At 52.0% G+C, this 17492-nt stretch overlaps 2 protein-coding genes across 3 annotated transcripts; both read left to right on the top strand.

Moving 5' to 3' along the window:
- The first annotated feature begins 85 nt into the window (after positions 1 to 85).
- On the top strand, positions 86 to 2789 carry POLE3 (DNA polymerase epsilon 3, accessory subunit). Its single transcript, XM_008525003.2, has 4 exons — positions 86 to 257; positions 357 to 442; positions 813 to 931; positions 1216 to 2789. Exons 1-4 carry the CDS (start codon positions 192 to 194, stop codon positions 1386 to 1388), a joined length of 444 nt encoding a protein of 147 aa, XP_008523225.1. The 5' UTR covers positions 86 to 191; the 3' UTR covers positions 1389 to 2789.
- Positions 2790 to 6673: 3884 nt separating this feature from the next.
- ALAD (aminolevulinate dehydratase) lies at positions 6674 to 16697 on the top strand. 2 transcript variants are annotated; one of them, XM_008525001.2, is made up of 12 exons: positions 6674 to 6904; positions 12108 to 12294; positions 13232 to 13282; positions 13762 to 13858; positions 14212 to 14347; positions 14455 to 14538; positions 14642 to 14730; positions 15017 to 15072; positions 15161 to 15248; positions 15335 to 15421; positions 15758 to 15887; positions 16542 to 16697. In XM_008525001.2, the coding sequence occupies exons 2-12, from the start codon at positions 12182 to 12184 to the stop codon at positions 16598 to 16600; spliced, it is 990 nt and encodes a 329-aa protein (XP_008523223.1). In that variant the 5' UTR covers positions 6674 to 6904; positions 12108 to 12181; the 3' UTR covers positions 16601 to 16697. The 2 variants fall into 2 exon arrangements, with proteins under 2 accessions (XP_008523223.1, XP_008523224.1); XM_008525002.2 differs by having other exon boundaries at positions 6881 to 10171.
- The last annotated feature ends 795 nt before the right edge of the window (positions 16698 to 17492 follow it).

Raw genomic sequence — 17492 nt, 5'->3', positions numbered from 1 at the left:
CCACTTGAGGCGGAGGCGGGGCTGGGGGAGGAGGCAAGGTATGGCGCGCGGGGCACTCTGGGACACAGAGTGGGCAACGTGAGGCGGGACGGAAGCCTTGTTGGGTCAGACAGTGGCGACGCGGGAAGTCCGGAAGCCGTAGCAGCCTGAAGAGGAGGCCTGAGGCGGAGGCGAGAGCTCCGGCGACGGCAATGGCGGAGAGACCCGAGGACCTGAATCTCCCCAACGCCGTCATCACCAGGATCATCAAGGAGGCGGTGAGCAGCTCGGGCTGGCGGAAGGGCCGGGGCGGACGAGCGGGCCGGGGGAAGCAGGTCCTGGGCCGGCAGCTTTGCTCACCCCAGCTCTCCCCCCAGCTCCCGGACGGTGTCAACATCTCCAAGGAGGCCCGGAGCGCCATCTCCCGCGCCGCCAGCGTCTTCGTGTTGTACGCCACGTCCTGGTGAGCCGAGCGGAGCTAGCCAGAGCTCAGCGGGGGCTGAGGCATGGGGGAGGCGCGGAGAGACCCCCTGGCTCGGAGGTCGTGGTCTGGAGCCCACAAACCCCCAATAATTATGTCCCATCTCAGTGGAGGGAGGTTCGCAGCCCTCGTCCGTGTCTTGCAAGTTCTGAAGCAAGATAAAACAGCAAAATAACGTCGCTTTCACTTTTTTGTGCAGGGAAGGGGGGCGCTTAGCATGTCACCCAAATCCATGCACCCAAGACCTAGGCTTTCCCATTCCACCTGTGGGTGCTCCTTGTCCCACCCACTCCGTACGCAGCAAGAGAGGCTCTGACAGCCTCTGACGGCCCTTGATGTCCTCATCTTTCAGTGCCAACAACTTCGCGATGAAAGGGAAACGCAAGACACTGAATGCCAGTGACGTGCTCTCTGCCATGGAGGAGATGGAGTTCCAGCGGTTCGTCACCCCGTTAAAAGAAGCTCTGGAAGGTAACGACCCTTTCGTTTTCTCAGCCAAGTAGAAGATGTTCATCCCATGTGACCTGCTCATCTGGTCCTGAGTCTTTCTCAGCTTGGGTCCCTGTAAGTCCCTTAAGCAGATATTGGATGTGGCTCAGAAGCGGTTCCGTTGGCACCACTTCACGTGTGTTTTGTGATGCTGGGCAGGTTATTTTTCCTTCTGTGCGTCAGCTTTTCCACGTTTACAGTGGAGTTAGCTGCTGCCGTCTGTTTGGTTCAGCCCTGCCTCCTAACTTCCTCCTTCCTCCTCATAGCATATAGGAGGGAGCAGAAAGGCAAGAAGGAAGCTTCAGAGCAAAAGAAGAAGGACAAAGACAAAAAAACAGATTCGGAAGAGCCAGACAAGAGCAGGGATGAGGACAATGATGAAGACGAGGAAAGGCTGGAGGAAGAAGAACAGAATGAAGAGGAGGAAGTGGACAACTGAGTAGGGTGGCGAGACTGGCACTTTGGAACCACCTTGAAACATGGTACATGTTCGTGCGAAGCTTTTCCCCGCTGGGCAGAGCAGTCTTAGGCAGAAGAGCCTGAGAAGATCAAAATAGAAACTGACTAAAATGATCAAAACCAGCGCTTGCCACTCTCAGAGCATCTGAGTAGCAGAATCCTGTTACTTAACCATCCTGAAGGTTACTTTCTCACAGGAGGGATTCTGAATGACTAATGTAGTCAATTTGATCTCTCTTCTTTACATACATATACATATGTTTAGACAGTTTTTGATCCCCAGTGCTCTCTACCCCTCTAGAAATTCCTTCCCCCAAAAAAGTAATCACTCTGTGCTGCCAGCTGTGTTCCAGATCACAGAGGCAGTCAGGGCTCAGGAAAAATTGGGGCTTTGATCATGGTCAGCCTGTTTGATTATACAGTGTTTGGTAATACCAAGTTATTACAAGTGTCCAAATGTTAGCTTTAGGAAACTACTAAAAGAACAATTAAATCTGTTCTGTTGTCTCTTCACTTGACAGTAACATTAATTGAATTTTGGTTTCTACAGATCTGCTTGGCTTGGAGCCCTTCCATATCGCCTGTAGGCGTTTGACCTGCTGGGGTGGCTGTGCTCTGGGCACACATGCTTTTAAATCAGCAGTGTAGAGTGGAATTAGTCAAGCAAGTGTGTCAGTGTCCTGCTCTTTACAAAAACAGATGGTTTAGTCTTAAATGCACCTCACTGCCTGCCACTGTACAGCTTTAGGATTTATTGTCACCTCCTGGAAGGTATAAAATTCCAGGCTTTCTCTTGTAGTCCTTCCAGACTTGTGACTACGGCTTTTCATTCTTCCAATTCACGACAGGTTCCAAACTTTGTTTCTTCTGGGTACAACTTTCTCCCTGTGTGCTTCTCGCTTCCTGTCTCTCTTCTGCCTCTCCTCTGCTCCACATTCCCACTTTCTCTCTCTGTCTCACTTCTGCAATCCAGGAACGTTGATAACCTGCTTAATATTCCAAAGGGCAGGTTCCTCTGATTCCTTGCTTCTAATCTCCTGTCTTTTCAAAATGGTTTTGTAAACCTCTCTCAACCTTAAAGGAAATCTGATGGTGCTCAGGAATTCCCCAACCGCCCTCCCCTCCCAGCAGGCTACTCCCTTTCACTGCTTCTAGGGCATCTCAGTTGAACTTTCTTCGTTTTTTTCTCTTTCTATTTGGTACTCCAAGCACTTTTTTGTTTGTCTCTAAGTTGAGCGCTTGGAGGTTGACAGGTAGTAAGGTGTAGTTTGACACTGTTAATACATTAAATGAATACAGTAAAAAGTTTGTTGACAAATGAGTGAAGAATGTTGACAAAATGATAACGCTTTGTACAAATAAAGAACATTCTTGTTAAAAAGTGATGACTCCTGTTTCATCCTGCTTGTTTATAGTGTGCTTTGGGGGAGGACCCACTGATCATGCCCTCTGCAATTTTGGGGGTGTGGACTAGGCTGGACCTTTGTACATATGGGATCCTGCATCACCTTGGATCACCAGCAGGTGCTGCTCGTTCACAGGCAAGGGCGCTGCTCTTCAACCACAGCAAGAGCTTTTGCTGGCTCCGCCAGGCACCCTATACATACTAGATGCTCAACAATTCTAAACATGTATGGGCTCCCTGCTGTGTGTCTGGCACTGTTCTAAATGCTGTCAAGTATTAACTCCTCAACCCTATGAAGGAGCACTGGTGTTAGCTCCATGATCTCAACTATAACGCCATATTATCTCCACAGCTTTTTCAAATCACGGATTTATAAATAACATTTCGCAAAGATACAAGTCCAACAGTAATTGGATCCAGTGACTTTTTCCTTCTCCACGGCAGAAACATCGGTTCTTGAAATTCCCAAGAGCACCACTCAGCCAAGCCCTCAAGTCCCATCTGGATTCCTCTGGCTTCCTCTGAGGCCAGTTTCCTGCCTCATCTTTGCTTCCCTTGGCTTCCCCTGTGTACTGCTTGCCAAGTGGATCTTCCTGGAACATTGTTATTTCAGAGTCCCTCACTGCTTCCTATTAAGTCAAATCCAGACTTAAACTTGTTACTCAAAGCTTGCTTAGGGAGGACTTGCTTTACTGTCTATTCTAATCTACTCCAACCTAAGGCTCCAAGGATGAAGCCCCAAAAGAACTCTCCTTCCACATGGCTTTGGTTCTTAGCCAACTTTGACTACCTAAGAAAAATCATGTTTCCTGAGAGTGGGGGCTATGATTTAAAACTAGAGAATTTAAAAACTGGGAAGAGGGGCCGGCCCTGTGGCCAAGTGGTTAAGTTCACACGCTCTGCTTCAGCAGCCCAGGGTTTCACCAGTTCGGATCCTGGGTGTGGACGTGGCACCGCTCATCAGGCCACGCTGAGGTGGTGTCCCACATGCCACAACTAGAAGGACTCACAACTAAATAAAATATGCAACTATATACTGGAAGGATTTGAGGAGAACAAGTAGAAAAAAAAAAAAAGATTGGCAACTTTAGCTCGGGCCAATGTTAAAAAAAAAAAAACTGAGAAGAATCTTTGAGGTCATCCACCAGTTTTTCCAAACCACCCCTCTATCATTCCTGTAGTACTGATTTTGAAGCTTCCATACTAGGCTAAGGTAATGTTTCTCATCTTTTTTTATTTACTTACTTATTTATTTACTTATTTATTTTTTTGGAGGAAGATGAGCCCTGAGCTAACTACTGCTGGTCCTCCTCTTTTTGCTGAGGAAGACTGGCCCTGAGCTAACATCCATGCCCATCTTCCTCTACTTTATATGTGGAACGCCTACCACAGCATGGCTTGTCAAGCAGTGCCATGTTTGCAACCGGGATCCCAACCGGCGAACCCCGGGCCCCCGAGAAGCGGAACATGCGAACTTAACCGCTGTGCCACCAGGCCGGCCCCCTCTCATCTTCTTTTAACCACAGCCCTTCATGCCCAGACATTCTTATCTAGATTTGGAGGGTAGGAGGGGTTACCATCCTCACGCATGCAAAATTACTTTTGCAGCCTAATCTATTTTTGCCAATGGGAAATTGAGGCTCATCAGAGAGAAGCAACTTGCTCGACATCTTACCCCTAATTTATGAAAGCTGGGCTCCTATTTCAGGGGCCTGCAGCCTTGCTTCTATAAACTTTTTATTTTGGAACAATTTTAGATTTACAGAAAAGCTGCAAAGAGTGGAGAGAGTTTCCATGTAACCATCACTCAACTTGCCCTCATGTTGACATCTTATATAACAATGGTACATTTGTCAAAACTAAGAAAAAACTATCAATTCAATGCCAAACTATTTGTATTTCATCAGTTTTCCCACTAAAGTCCTTTTCTGTTTGAGGATCCAACCCAGAATACCACACTGCATTTGGTGAACCAATTTTCTTTTTTAATTGAGATGGAATTCACAGAACATAAAATTAATCATTTTAAATGGGCAATTTAATGGCATTTAGCACATTCACAATGTTGTGCAATCACCACCTCTATCTAGTTTCAAAATAAAACCACTTACCCATCAAGCAGTTGTCCCCCAGCTCCTGGCAACCACCAATCTATTTCTTTTTATGCTTTTCACGGTGTTTAGCACAATGCCATGTACCTACCTGGGAGGCACTCACAATAGTTTAGTGATTTTCTTGTTTTTACTTTTCATTAAAGTATAATATACATACTAAAAGGTACAGGTAAGTATAGAGCTTGATGAATTTTCACAAACTAAACACATTCATGTAACTCACACTCAGATCAAGAAACAACACGACCAGCACCCTAAAAAGCCCCTTTGGTCTCCCACTCACTCTCTGTCTTCCCAGTGGTGGTTGCCATCCTGACTTCCCACAGCACAGATTAATTTTGCCAGGGTTTGTATTTCATATAAACGAAGTCATGCAATATGGACTCTTGTGTCTGACTCCTTTTGCTCAACATTACGTTTAAGATGTATTCATATTGTTGCAGTCACAATACGTTTTTATGGATAAGAGTGAAAGATTAAAGTAAAATTATTTTTAAAAAGTGGGGGGTAAGGGTGGGAACAGTTCAGTCAGTAAGAGAAAGATGTGGGAACAATAGATTACACCAAACTGCAACATTTAAAAATTTTCCACCCTGTTCGGGCTCTTGGAGGTAGACGGTCCTAGTTATTTTTAGTTATCAATAAACTCAGAAATGGAACAAGTGTCATGAAAGAAATGTTGGGCAGGGAGATGTCTGAACCGGGGGAAAAAATGAATATTAATTAGCCCTATGAGTTGAAGGAGCTTGGTTAGCAGGCATTGCAAAGAAAACCCAGTATGACATGTGGCAGATTATTTAATCTCCCCGGCGATTATTTTCCCAGTCTGTAAAATGAGAAGAGTAACAGAGTTGTCAAAATTAAGTAAGTGAATGTAAAATGCATGGTACTGTCCCTGACTCTAACGCACAACAAACATTACTTCCTTTCCACCAGCTTCCTTGCTTGAACACAGATCAGAATTCTTTAGCTGAGGACTAAGCAGTGTCCTATTTCCCTAGCATACAGCTTCTCTGCCTCTTTAACGTGGAATATAAAAAGGTATAAAACACGTTTGGGGCAGAGATTTTGAGAAATAAAACCTGAGAATAAGTGTAATAACAACCCACTGGCATCCTCTACAATTGAGTCAACTTTTCGGTAATCCCTGACACACCTTTATAAAGGCATTCTGGCGCTACGGTATTGATCACGACCCCTACTTCACCCATCCAATCCCGCCAGTTCCAAGCCCCACTCGCCTCGCCACATCCCTGCCGCCCGTGCACATCCTCTGCCCCACCCCGCCACAGACCTTCAGTCAGATCTCTCACTGCACCCACCACAGACAGGCCTGATGCCCAAAGTGCCCCCGTCTTTCACATCACGTCTCCCAACCCATGGCACAGAGTGGGCCCTGAGCAATTAAACTGGAATCAATTTTCTCTGAAACCTTGGAAGGCAGCCTGGTGCTGAACTCAACAACTTTAAAATGATCGGTCCGCAAAAGTGGACTCAGTTATTGAGTTAGGCATTATGGTGTTGTTTTAATGTCCTTGACATCCAATTATTCTTTCAACAAACAACCAGCGACAAGAATGCGCTCGGCTGGGAAGAAGAGAATCGTAACGGGAACCTCAGCGCCGTGCCTCCCCCGCACGCCCCCTCCCGCGCCGCTCCTGCGTCCCCACGCGGGCTCTCCCGGGTCCTTCCCCGCGCTTGCGCAGGCCGCGGCGCGGGGAGGGGCGGGCCCGCCGGCCCTTCGGCACACCCGATTGGCCAGGCCTCGAGCCTGGCGTGCGTGGGCGGGGCCGCGGATTGAGCGGACAGGCCACCAGCAAACGGCCCTCAGGGGGCGTGGTCTGCACGCGGTTTGGGGCGGGCTGTGAGGGGGCAGCTGCTTCCGGGCGGGCCGCCCCACCCCCACGTGGGCCCGGGGTGGCCAGAAAGAGCCACAGCGTTGGCGGGAGCGGCGCCTCGCACCCCGTAGGCAGGCAGGTGAGCCGGGGTCGGACTCGGGGAAGTGGCGGACTTGGAGGCGGGAGCTGTGGCACCGAGAATCCCGCGTCTCCAGACGCAGATCGTACTGTGCGCCTGAAGCGCTGGCGGTGCAGCTGGGGGCGGAGTCCCTGTGGGGCCCCTGTTTGGGCACTTAGAGATAGATGGCCCTGCTACGGGACCGTAGCCTTGGGCTCCGCGTCTGCTCTCCGGGGTCCACCCCGTTGGAGACCGCTGGGTCAGTCTCCATCAGTGCAGAGTCCGAGGTGCCTCGCAGGATGGGGGAGGGAGATGGAAGCAATAACAGCCGCTTTGTGCCAGGCTGGAACCAGGGTTTGAACCCATGTCTACAGACTCCAAAACCCGCTTAACCGTTATGCTGCCAGTTGCAGCCAGGTCTAGTCACCGTTGTACCTCTTTCCTCCCCCACCCCCTTCACCTAGAGTTCTCCCCAAGTCCCAGTCTGCTGGTGAACACCCCTGATATCTGTACTTCGAGTATCAAGGGGTAACGGCGGGCCTTGAGAATCGGGCTGCTGGAGACCTGGAGTCTAGCCCCAGTGCTGCCACTGACCCCCTGCATGATCTTGGGCCAGTGTCTGCCCTTCTCTGAGCCCAGCTTCGCCATCATTTCACTGATGTAATCAGCAAGCTTTAAGAAGCCTCTTAGCCAAGATGTTCTAGGAGTCTGTGGAACTGGTATATTCTCCTTATAGCTCCAAATAGCTAAGCCCAGAGAAGACTGGGCCCTTCAGAGCCCTAGATCAAGGCCTGGTCTCACTCTTCTCTTTAATTCCTGTGTCTGGCACTGGGGCAGGCCCAGAGGAGACACTCAGGAAAAGTGGGTTGCATAAACAGGCAGCCTGGTGACAGCTGCTGTCCTGGGCCCTTCTGGGGCTTTGGATTTCTCGGCCCTGGCCACCTCCTACCTAGCTGGCCCTCTTGACTGCTTCCTGCCTGGCTAGTAGCAGAGCCTGCCAGAACTGGGAACAGCTCCCAACCCTCTGTGCCAAGACCACAGCCTCCAGAATCCTCAGCAGAGCACAACACGGGGGGATTCAGCCCTGCGGTACTTTCTCAGCTGCCCTGGTGGCCGCTCTCAGGGCCCAACTTAGGTGACTCCCAGGTTGGGCGAGTTGTCTTCTAAGGAAGGAGGTCCTTTCACAATCAATCTGAAAATGACTTATCCCTCAATGTCTCCTCTTCCATGAAGCCCTTCTTGACTCCCAGAGACAGGTCCCTCCCCCAGCTCCTAGTTCACCTCTCTGCTGTAGGATCTGTATGCTGATTATTTCTCTTCCACCACATAAGGTTCTAGAAGGCACAGACCCTGCCTCAGATAGTTTGGAAGACCCCGTGGCCCATACAGCTTTGGGTGTAAACTCTCCTTCTGGGTGTGGTGCAGAAGGCACAGCTGCGATGGCACAGATGCCAGGAGGTCTGCTTCCAGCTCAGCTCTACTCCTAATGATAACAAAGGGAGCTACACAGTTACCATGTGGCTACTTGGTGCCAGGCACATACCTCGTCACTAAGGCTGACCTTCCCTGTAGCTTTGCAAGTTTGATAGTATCATTCCCATTGTATAGATTATGAAATGAAGACTCTGAAAGGCCAGCCGCATTGCCCAAAGTCACACACACAGCACAGACCAGACTTGGGACTGTTTGGCCCTGGAATGTGCTTCTTTCTGCATCGCCCTAGGCTGTGCAGCAAAGCCTTCCAGCAAAGCCAGCCTGTTTTACTGTGGGTGAGCGTAGGTGCTGGGTCCCACGGTGACTTGCTGTTGTCTTCAGTGTAGTGTCACAGGATCTAGGCTGTGGCTTGCGGGCTCCCTTGATTTGGGAGAAGCGCCACTTGGAAGTGTGTGAAGCTCTCCCAGTCTTAGGGATGTTTTGCAAAGCGAAACCTCCGCCTGGATTAGGCTCTGCGAACAGAGATGCGCCTCCGTTGCTCAGGGCGTGCTTTTCTACCCCGCAGACATTTACTAAGCACCTCTTTGAACAGAATGACTGTGTGGTGGAGGTAACGGGGCACAGGACTAGAAGCCAGGGGACGCATGGTCGACTTCAGCTCTGTACCTGACTCACTGTGGATCTCGGGTCCTCTCGCCTTTTTGCACTCCGCTTTCCATGTCAGAATGTACGGAGTTAAACAGGATTGGTGATTTTCAACTTTTTAAATTTTTTTCAGCACTCATACTTGATAGAAGTCAAATCTCTCTGAACTCTAAAATTAAAAAAATAGCTGAAAGTAGAACTGCACTAGTAAGGCCTCCCTCACCACTCTCACCCTCCCCCTTGTCCCCCACCTGCAAACCCCCAGGCTCCTCAGGGTGAAATTTGGACCACAAAGCTCCTGGGCAGCCCTGCCCTGTTGCTTCTGATGAGCAGGAGGCATGGGCTCCCTTAGCCTTCTAAAGCAGATGGGGAGTTGAGGCCAGTGGAATACAGCTTTGGATTCCAGAAGCCAGGGGCCTGCTACCAGGACTGTTTTGTGGGAAGTGAATCAGAGATGTGTAGACATAGCTTCAAAATCTGACTTAACTCTCCAGAATGACATTGAGCAAGTCACTTAACCTCTCTGAGCCTCTGTTTCCTTATCACGAAAAGTTGGAATAACTCTCTTCAACTAAATGAGATAATATATATACAGAGTACCTCGTCCAGTGCCCAGCACGTAACATCCACTGAGTATATTTTTCTGTTTCCTCCATCTCTCCAGCTCCCAAGACAATGATAGTTTGGGCAGAAAGATGCCTGCTGAATCAAGTGTCATCAGTACTATGGGCATAATAGAGAAAACCTTGCACTCGTTGTCTAGAACAAATTCAAATTCTGGCCCAGTTACTAACTAGCTGTGTGGTCTTGGGCAAGTGAGTTAACCTCTCTGACCTGGGCTAATCCCTGGCAGACCTGAGAGCAACTCTTGCATAAAATGGGCGTTCAGGACTTTGTATCTGCTGAATGATTGCTCATTTGGGGGTTGGGACATCTTTGAGGAGGCCTGGCTTGTCCCCGTGTCAGATGATGTGGCTGGCTCAGGGGCGTGGTGGTAGGGTGGCTCCCTGTGTGGCTCCTGATAACCCCCACCCTGCCAGGAGGAGGATCAGATAAAATGGGCCCCTGAGCTGGTTGGGAGGGTGCTAAAGAGGCCTGGGAGACTGGAGAGAAAGACTTGATCGTGTACTAAAGGACCCCCTGCCCAGGAGTCGACACACTAAGATTCCACTCCTGCTGTTTAGCCTCTAACTGGCTGTGTAAGCTTGGGTAAGTCCCTGTCCCTCTCTGGGCCTCGAGGTCCCATTTGTGCGAGGAGAGATTGGCGGTTCTTTATTTTTCTTCCCTGCTTGGCTACTGGGTGTTACCCCAGGCACCTCCAAAAGGAAGTGTCTAAAATGGAGCTCTCCACCTCCTCTCCAAGCTCAGCTGCCCGCCGCCCTCTTCCTGCCTTGTCCCTGTCTCCGTTGCCCTCCAGGTCAAGCAAGCTCAGAGCATCCGCCCCAAGAGACTGCCTCTTGGCCGCCTAAGGATGGCCCCTCCTTCTCCGCCCCTCTGACCCCCACAGCCTCTGCCTCTCTGCTCAGGCTGCAAGAATCATCTTCCTGGCTTTGACCAGGCCACTCCCCCGTCCCCTGCTCAGAAATCTTCCGTGACTTCGGTCTGGCCCCCTCTCCACCCCTCCCCTCCATACACACATCCTAGATGGCCGCCTGAGTCCTCAGAACCTTCCACAGCCATTCCTCCTTCCCCATCTTTGCCCCTTGCTTCCCTTCCTGAGGGAACGGTCCCTCCTTTTCCTCTGCCAAGCTGAACGCACTTCTGCAAAACCGAGTTCAAGTCCCCTTTTCTCCCAATGAGCTGCTTCTGACCTCCAAACTCACATTGACTCCTGGTTCATTCGTGGTAGGCTCCTCTCGGAGATGCTCTCGATCAGCCCCACCTCCCAACTCAAGGAGAAATCATGCGTGCAAGTGCCCAGCATGGCCTGGCACATAGTAGGTGCCCAAGAAACAAATGTTATTGCCCCAGCTTCCTTCTATCTTAGTCCCTTATTTGGCATTTAGGGCATATTGTCTTGTACTTCATGTAATTAAATATTTGCTGTGTGGCAGAGGGCTGTAGGGCAGGTGAAAAGGAACCGACTGTGGACCCTGCCCTGTGGATGCTCAGTCTCCTGGGATGAGATAAGATAGGGCCACGAAGAACTGTTACATAAGAGGTTGTAATCTGGGCAGAAGAGAAGCTTCATGGGAGAGGGAAGGAGGGGGTGCCTCGTGGGGAACCCTGGAGGATGTTGGGGTGGGGATGATGTGGAGAGAGCGCAAGCCTTCTAGGTACAGGGAACAGGGTGAGCAGAGTCACAAGGTAGGCAGGGATGGCTTAGGGAGCAGCAGGGGACTCTCGGGCTGGAAAAGACGGGCTTCAGTGGCCACTTTACAGGGAGAGTGTCTGGCTGGCTGGCTAACTGCTGCAGTGCTGTTTAATCCTCTTAGTGTGTGTCATGCCGAATAAGAAGTCCCTGTACCGAGGGGTTAACAGTGCTTTTCCCCAGAGATAGAATTACAGGAGATTTTTCTCTTCTTGCTTATCTAAAATTTCTGCTGAGTTGGGGCCAGCCCCGTGGCCAAGTGGTTAAGTTTGCGCACTCCTCTTTGGCCACCCAGGGTTTGCCAGTTTGGATCCTGGGCATGGACCTACACACTGCTCATCAAGCCATGCTGAGGCAGCATCTCACGTAGAAAAACTAGAAGGCCCTACAACTAGGATATATAACTATGTACTGGGGCTTTGGGGAGAAAAAAAAAAGACAAAGATTGGCAACAGATAGTAGCTCAGGGCCAATCTTCCTCACCAAAAAAGAAACCATGCTTTAAAATTTCTGCCAAGCACATGGACGTTTTCCATGGAATAAACGAAGTTTAAATGTTGGCTAGATCGGTGCTTCTCGTACTAATTTCCAATCTGTCACAGATTGATTCTTTGATAAAATACAGTAAAAATGAGCCACTAGAGACTTGTTATTTATTGGGTGCAAATTGCCATGAAAGTTTCTGAAGGCCGACTTTGGTTTCTCTACTTATCTTGTCGTCGTTGACCGGCAGGGTTGGGGAACCACACTAGGAGCAGCTAGTGAGCAGGGGAGGCGGGAATCTGGAAGAGCCCGGGGGTACCGTGTCTCATGCGCCTCCCATCGCCCCCACAGAGCTGAGCACACAGCGGACGCCTCAGGAGCCCTCAGTTCAACCAGCTGGCTGCCCAGTACCCCCAGTGCCCACCATGCAGCCCCAGTCGGTTCTGCACAGTGGCTACTTCCACCCGCTGCTTCGGACCTGGCAGGCGGCCACCACCACCCTCAGTGCCTCCAACCTCATCTACCCCATCTTTGTCACGTGAGTGCCCAGGAACAGGCTGGCCTCTGATGTGCAGGGTGTGCGTGACCAGAGCAGGCATCTGGGCTGTTATGGTTGGCAAAGTGGACTGTCAGCATAGAGCTGAGGTATTGGAAGTGGCCTCCTGGGTTTGGGACAGCAGTTTTAGGAACAAAACAAACCTTGAAAAGAACTCAGTCTTCGCATTTGGAAGACTGGAAGAATCATCGTGGCCTGCCATCCTGAGCGTTTGCACTAAGACAGAAGCTGAGAAGGTGTTCTGTGGGTTGTCGAGTGCTCTGTTCGTGTAAGAGGTGGCAGTCATGATTATTAATAAAAGCAATGGCTGACATTTATTGAGTACTTACTGTGTACCAGGTACTATGCTAAGCACCGACATCTGTATTATCTCATTCATTCCTGACAATATTCATATGAGGAAGGTATAAATATTATCCCCTAGAATGTCACTTCCACAAGGATGGGATTTTTGCCTGTTTTGTTCCCTGGTGTGTCGCCAGAGTCTAGAACAGTGCCTGGCCCATAAAAGTGCTCAATAAGTGTTTGTTGAATGAATGATGAATCCACCCAGGACAGAGATGAAGGGCCTGAGGCTCAAAGAGGTGGTATGACGTGGCCAAGCTCACCCAGTCAGTAAGTGGCTCGGATGGCAAGAACCTTCTGACGTGGGAGTCCAGGTTCTTAGCCACTGACTCCTTCTATGATGACTGTCCTGTGGTACAGTAGCTCTTGTTGTCACTGTCATTCTTGTTGCTCCTGTTATTATTTCAGGCCCTGGGCTTGGCCAGTCAGGGGAACCAGACACTGGATCCCATCCTCCTCCACCATCTCCACTTCCATAGGCCTTCCCCGCTCCCCAGCCATCCGTCTCGGTCACCCCCTCACCAGTGGCCCTTCCCACGGCTCCCAGTCCATAGCCCACCCCCCGCTTTTGCAGGGATGTTCCTGATGACGTGCAGCCTATCGCCAGCCTCCCAGGAGTGGCCAGGTAGGAGGCGTGGTGGGGGGAAGGGAGGGGGATGATGGAGGGAGAGATCTCACAGGTGGAGGTGCCAGGAAGCAGAAGCAGACCCGGCAGGTAGAAGATCCGGAGAGACAGAAGGCTTTTCTCAGGGCCGAAGTTGTCCCACAGCAGAAGAGGCAGCCTCCTAAAGTAATGAGCTCCCCACCACCAGAGGCATCACAGCAGAGGCTGTTGCAGAGGAGAGCTGAACTTCAGAAGGGAGGTCAATAAGAGAACCTTGGAGAGGCCTTCCACAGCTGAATTCCATAGCTCTGCTCCTGGGGGCCTCGGTCTTCCCATCTGTTTGGTGGGTGTGTTGCTGCTCCTCCCTGTACCGTGTGGCTTGAGCCCTTCTGATGCCATGTGCAACTTGGCTCTTAACAGAGGCACAGCGTGCAGGGGTAGGCAGGGACCCTTGCCTGGGACCTCCCTCATTTCAGCCCCTCTACCCTACCCCCGTGCAGGTATGGTGTGAACCGGCTAGAAGAGATGTTGAGGCCCCTGGTGGAAGAGGGCCTGCGTTGTGTCCTGGTCTTTGGTGTCCCCAGCAGAGTTCCCAAGGTGAAGAATCGCAGGAGGAATTGAGGGGGGGGTGTTTTGGGTGAGTGTGAGCTAAGTTTCCACACTGACCCTTGCTCTGGCCTTGTGCTGGCCTTGGGGCCACAGCTGAATGGACATGGCCCCTGCCCCTGAGATAGCACCCTTATAAGGTCAGGAAGCTAAGTAGGACTGCGACACTCTGGCCAAGTCAAGTCCCCTCTGTAAAATGGAGGCAGTCCTCACTGTGCTCCCTCGTCCAGGGGCTGTGATGATGATGGAAGGAGCGGGCCGGGCTGTGCTCTGTGACGGCTTTCTGTCATGCTTCCCTAAAGCTTCATGTAACAGACTCACCGCTTTGTCCTTCCCCTGCCTAGGACGAGCGGGGCTCTGCAGCCGACTCTGAGGACTCCCCAACTATTGAGGCGGTCCGTCTGTTGCGCAAGACCTTCCCCAGCCTCCTGGTGGCCTGTGACGTCTGCCTGTGCCCCTACACCTCCCATGGTCACTGCGGTGAGCACCCTCCCTCCACCAGCCCTGCTGGCACCCACAGTTCTCCCTACGATGGGGACGGGCCAGGGCCCAAGATGCTCCCCAAAACCCAGCTGTCTGTCCTGCAGGGCTTCTGAGCGAGAACGGGGCAATTCAAGCCAAGGAGAGCCGCCAGCGGCTGGCAGAGGTGGCACTGGCCTATGCCAAGGCAGGTGAGTGAGTCAGCCACCAGCAGGGCTGAGCCCCTCCAGGTCACGGAGGTGGCAGAGTGGATAGGAGGTCTGAGAGTTCTGAAGGCGACCCTCTGCCCCTCAGGATGTCAGGTGATAGCCCCGTCGGACATGATGGACGGACGCGTGGAAGCCATCAAGGATGCTCTGATGGCACATGAACTTGGCAACAGGGTAGGGGCAGGGAGTGTGGGGAGGGGTGGAGCGAGGTGAGGAGAGAGCCTGGACCAGGCCTGCCCTCATATCTGCCAAGAATCGTAGAACCGAAGACAGCACCAGACGAGGCCTTTGGGATCCCTCCCAACCTCTGCACTCCCATGGGGAAATCAAGGCCCAGAGCTCCAACGGGACTAGACCACAGGCCCTTTGCTTCCGGCCTAGGTCCTTTCTCTCCCCATCTCCTCCCCCTGGGGCATCTGAAAGGGCTGCCTGAGCCTCGACCCCCATTGTCTCCCCGTAGGTCTCCGTGATGAGCTATAGTGCCAAGTTTGCTTCCTGTTTCTATGGACCTTTCCGGTGAGTGGGGATAGGCAGGGGTCTGCTGTTAAATCCCTGATCCGTTAACCCCAAAGCTGGAGCCCCCCCTGATGCCTCTGCTCCCCAGGGATGCGGCTCAGTCAAGCCCAGCCTTTGGAGACCGCCGCTGCTACCAGCTGCCCCCCGGAGCACGAGGCCTGGCCCTCCGAGCGGTGGTGAGTGACCAGGGTTTGGGCCCCGCCGAGCCTGTCCCTCCCACCTCGCCTCCTGAGCCCTGCCCACACCAGCCCTCATCCCTTAGGACCGGGATGTGCGGGAAGGAGCTGACATGCTCATGGTGAAGCCGGGAATGCCCTACCTGGACATTGTGCGGGAAGTGAAGAACAAGGTGAGCACAGGCAGAGACAGAGGGGCTCAGGGAGGTGAGAGAGCTTGTCCACAGACTCGGGGACCTTAGGTTGAAGGGCTGCAGAATCTCAGAGTTGGAAGCAATCTGCCCCTCCGCATCCCTGCCCAGGAACCACCATGGGCTTCTGGACCAGGGCTGACAGGAGCCTTGGAACCACTCTGCTTGACCAGTTCAGGAATGGGCCAGGCTGCCAGCAGCAGTGACTGGGGGCATGGGGCTCCACATGGTCACAGATCGGCCAGGGAGGAAGGGACACTCGCTGGGACACACCCACCCTCCACTTCAACCTGTCTGCCCTCCGCTGCTTCTCCGTAGCACCCTGAGCTCCCTCTCGCTGTGTACCACGTTTCTGGAGAGTTTGCCATGCTGTGGCACGGAGCCCAGGCCGGGGCGTTTGATCTCAAGGCTGCCGTCCTGGAGGCCATGACTGCTTTGCGCAGAGCAGGTAAACAGCTGGAGGCAGGGTTTTTGACCCGTACCACTGGGACTAATAGGTACTTTGCCCAGAGAGGGAAGTGAAGGCATGGGACAGCCTAGAGTGTTAGGCCTGGAAATCCCAGTGATCTGAACAGACACAGGTTGAGGAAGAGACGTGGAACTGCAAAATAGAATGTCGAACGGCGAAGGAAGCAGAGCCCTCTGTTACTTTTTGGTTTTGAGACCTTGGCCACGGCCCTTCTCCGAACTTCGGTGCCCTCATCTATAAACTAGGGCTATGATACCTGGTGCCTGGCTGTTGTGGGGATTCAGTGAGCTGATATGTGTCATTGGCATATGCTTATCGCCCCCCATCAATGGGAGCTGGTTTTGTTGGTGTAGCACACAGCGTGAGAAGGGGGCTTACAGCTCGCCTCTTTCCCCCACTGTGCATTTTACACATTGGCCGACTGATGCCCAGAAAGAGAAGATGACTTGCCCGTGGTCACACAATGTGCAGAACTAGACCTGACTAGAACTGGGCTCAATCTTATGTTGCGACGCCCCTGGGCTGTGCCTCTTCATGGTAGCCTTCTGCCCTCCCTGGCCTTCATCTCCCGGAAGATGTGTTCAGAACTGATGCCCCACCCCTCCCCTGCTTCTTGCTTCTCTGCCCACACAGGTGCTGACGTCATCATCACCTACTACACACCTCTGCTCTTGCAGTGGCTGAAGGAGTGATGGAGAGAGTGTGGAAGCCCCAAGAACTAGAACATTAAAAAGGTCCCGGGGCCTTGGAGAAGTGAAAAACAAAGTAAATGCTGCTTTTAGAACTGTGTCCTCGTGCCCTCTTCCTGCTCACATGCCCCAGGTCGTTTCTGCTAGCATGCCAAATCTTACCACTCGCAGCCACATCCTCAACGGGCTCTCCCGATCTTCCCCACTCCTCCGCTGGGGCAGCCCTGAGGCTCACCTCTGCCACTCCTAGCTCCTTTTTCTGGTGTGGTTTCAGCTTGAAAGCCACCAGGAGTCACGGGCGCGAGCTTGGTGGGGCCTGGGAGAGGGACTTAGAGCACTTGGGGAAGAGGAGGGCAGTTGGATCTTGGCTCCTCAGAAGCTCTGGAAAGCCCGAGGCCTTTGGCAGCAGAGCTGAGCGCTGGGACTGAGGCCTAGATTGACGTCCCCAGGTTTAGAGTTGAGATGTGCTGCGATTCCACCAGAAGGCGATTTCCACACAGGGCGGGGGTTGCCGGGCTCCCTGAGATCTGCCGTTCTACTCGGAGCCCTAAACCCAGAGAAGAATTACTCATTAACGAGCAGTAGCAATGCCTGAGGATCAAAATTCAGAGGCAAGGACAGAGTTCCTGATTGTTGGAGATGCCACCACCAAAAAGGCTTTTTATTGAAGAGAGATTTTTTGAGAATGTTGGCTCCTCGCCCAGGCATGGTGCTGGGTACTGGGCGTCTAGCAGGACAGACCTCAGCTTGTTTCTCTGTGTGGAATCTATACAAGGAGAATGGGGGAGATAGACAACAAGAAAACAGACAAATAAAGCAGTTGCAAACTGTAATAAATGCTTTGAAGGAAAGAGAGGATCTGACAGAGAATAACAGACAAGGGGCCTCTCGAGAG

The sequence above is a fragment of the Equus przewalskii genome, chromosome 26, assembly GCF_037783145.1.
Source record: "Equus przewalskii isolate Varuska chromosome 26, EquPr2, whole genome shotgun sequence".
Taxonomy (NCBI): domain Eukaryota; kingdom Metazoa; phylum Chordata; class Mammalia; order Perissodactyla; family Equidae; genus Equus; species Equus przewalskii.
The sequence above is the reverse complement of the archived record's forward strand: the minus strand, read 5'-3'. Positions and strand labels throughout refer to the sequence as shown.

What these genes read in the sequence shown, in the direction of transcription:
- POLE3 (XM_008525003.2), top strand. Translation starts at nt 192, where the DNA reads ATGGCGGAGAGACCCGAGGACCTGAATCTCCCCAACGCCGTCATCACC. An exon ending in CCAGGATCATCAAGGAGGCG is followed by an intron (nt 258 to 356) that starts GTGAGCAGCTCG and finishes CTCTCCCCCCAG; the next exon opens with CTCCCGGACGGTGTCAACAT. An exon ending in GTGTTGTACGCCACGTCCTG is followed by an intron (nt 443 to 812) that starts GTGAGCCGAGCG and finishes CTCATCTTTCAG; the next exon opens with TGCCAACAACTTCGCGATGA.
- ALAD (XM_008525001.2), top strand. Translation starts at nt 12,182, where the DNA reads ATGCAGCCCCAGTCGGTTCTGCACAGTGGCTACTTCCACCCGCTGCTT. An exon ending in CACATGAACTTGGCAACAGG is followed by an intron (nt 14,731 to 15,016) that starts GTAGGGGCAGGG and finishes GTCTCCCCGTAG; the next exon opens with GTCTCCGTGATGAGCTATAG. An exon ending in TGCGGGAAGTGAAGAACAAG is followed by an intron (nt 15,422 to 15,757) that starts GTGAGCACAGGC and finishes GCTTCTCCGTAG; the next exon opens with CACCCTGAGCTCCCTCTCGC.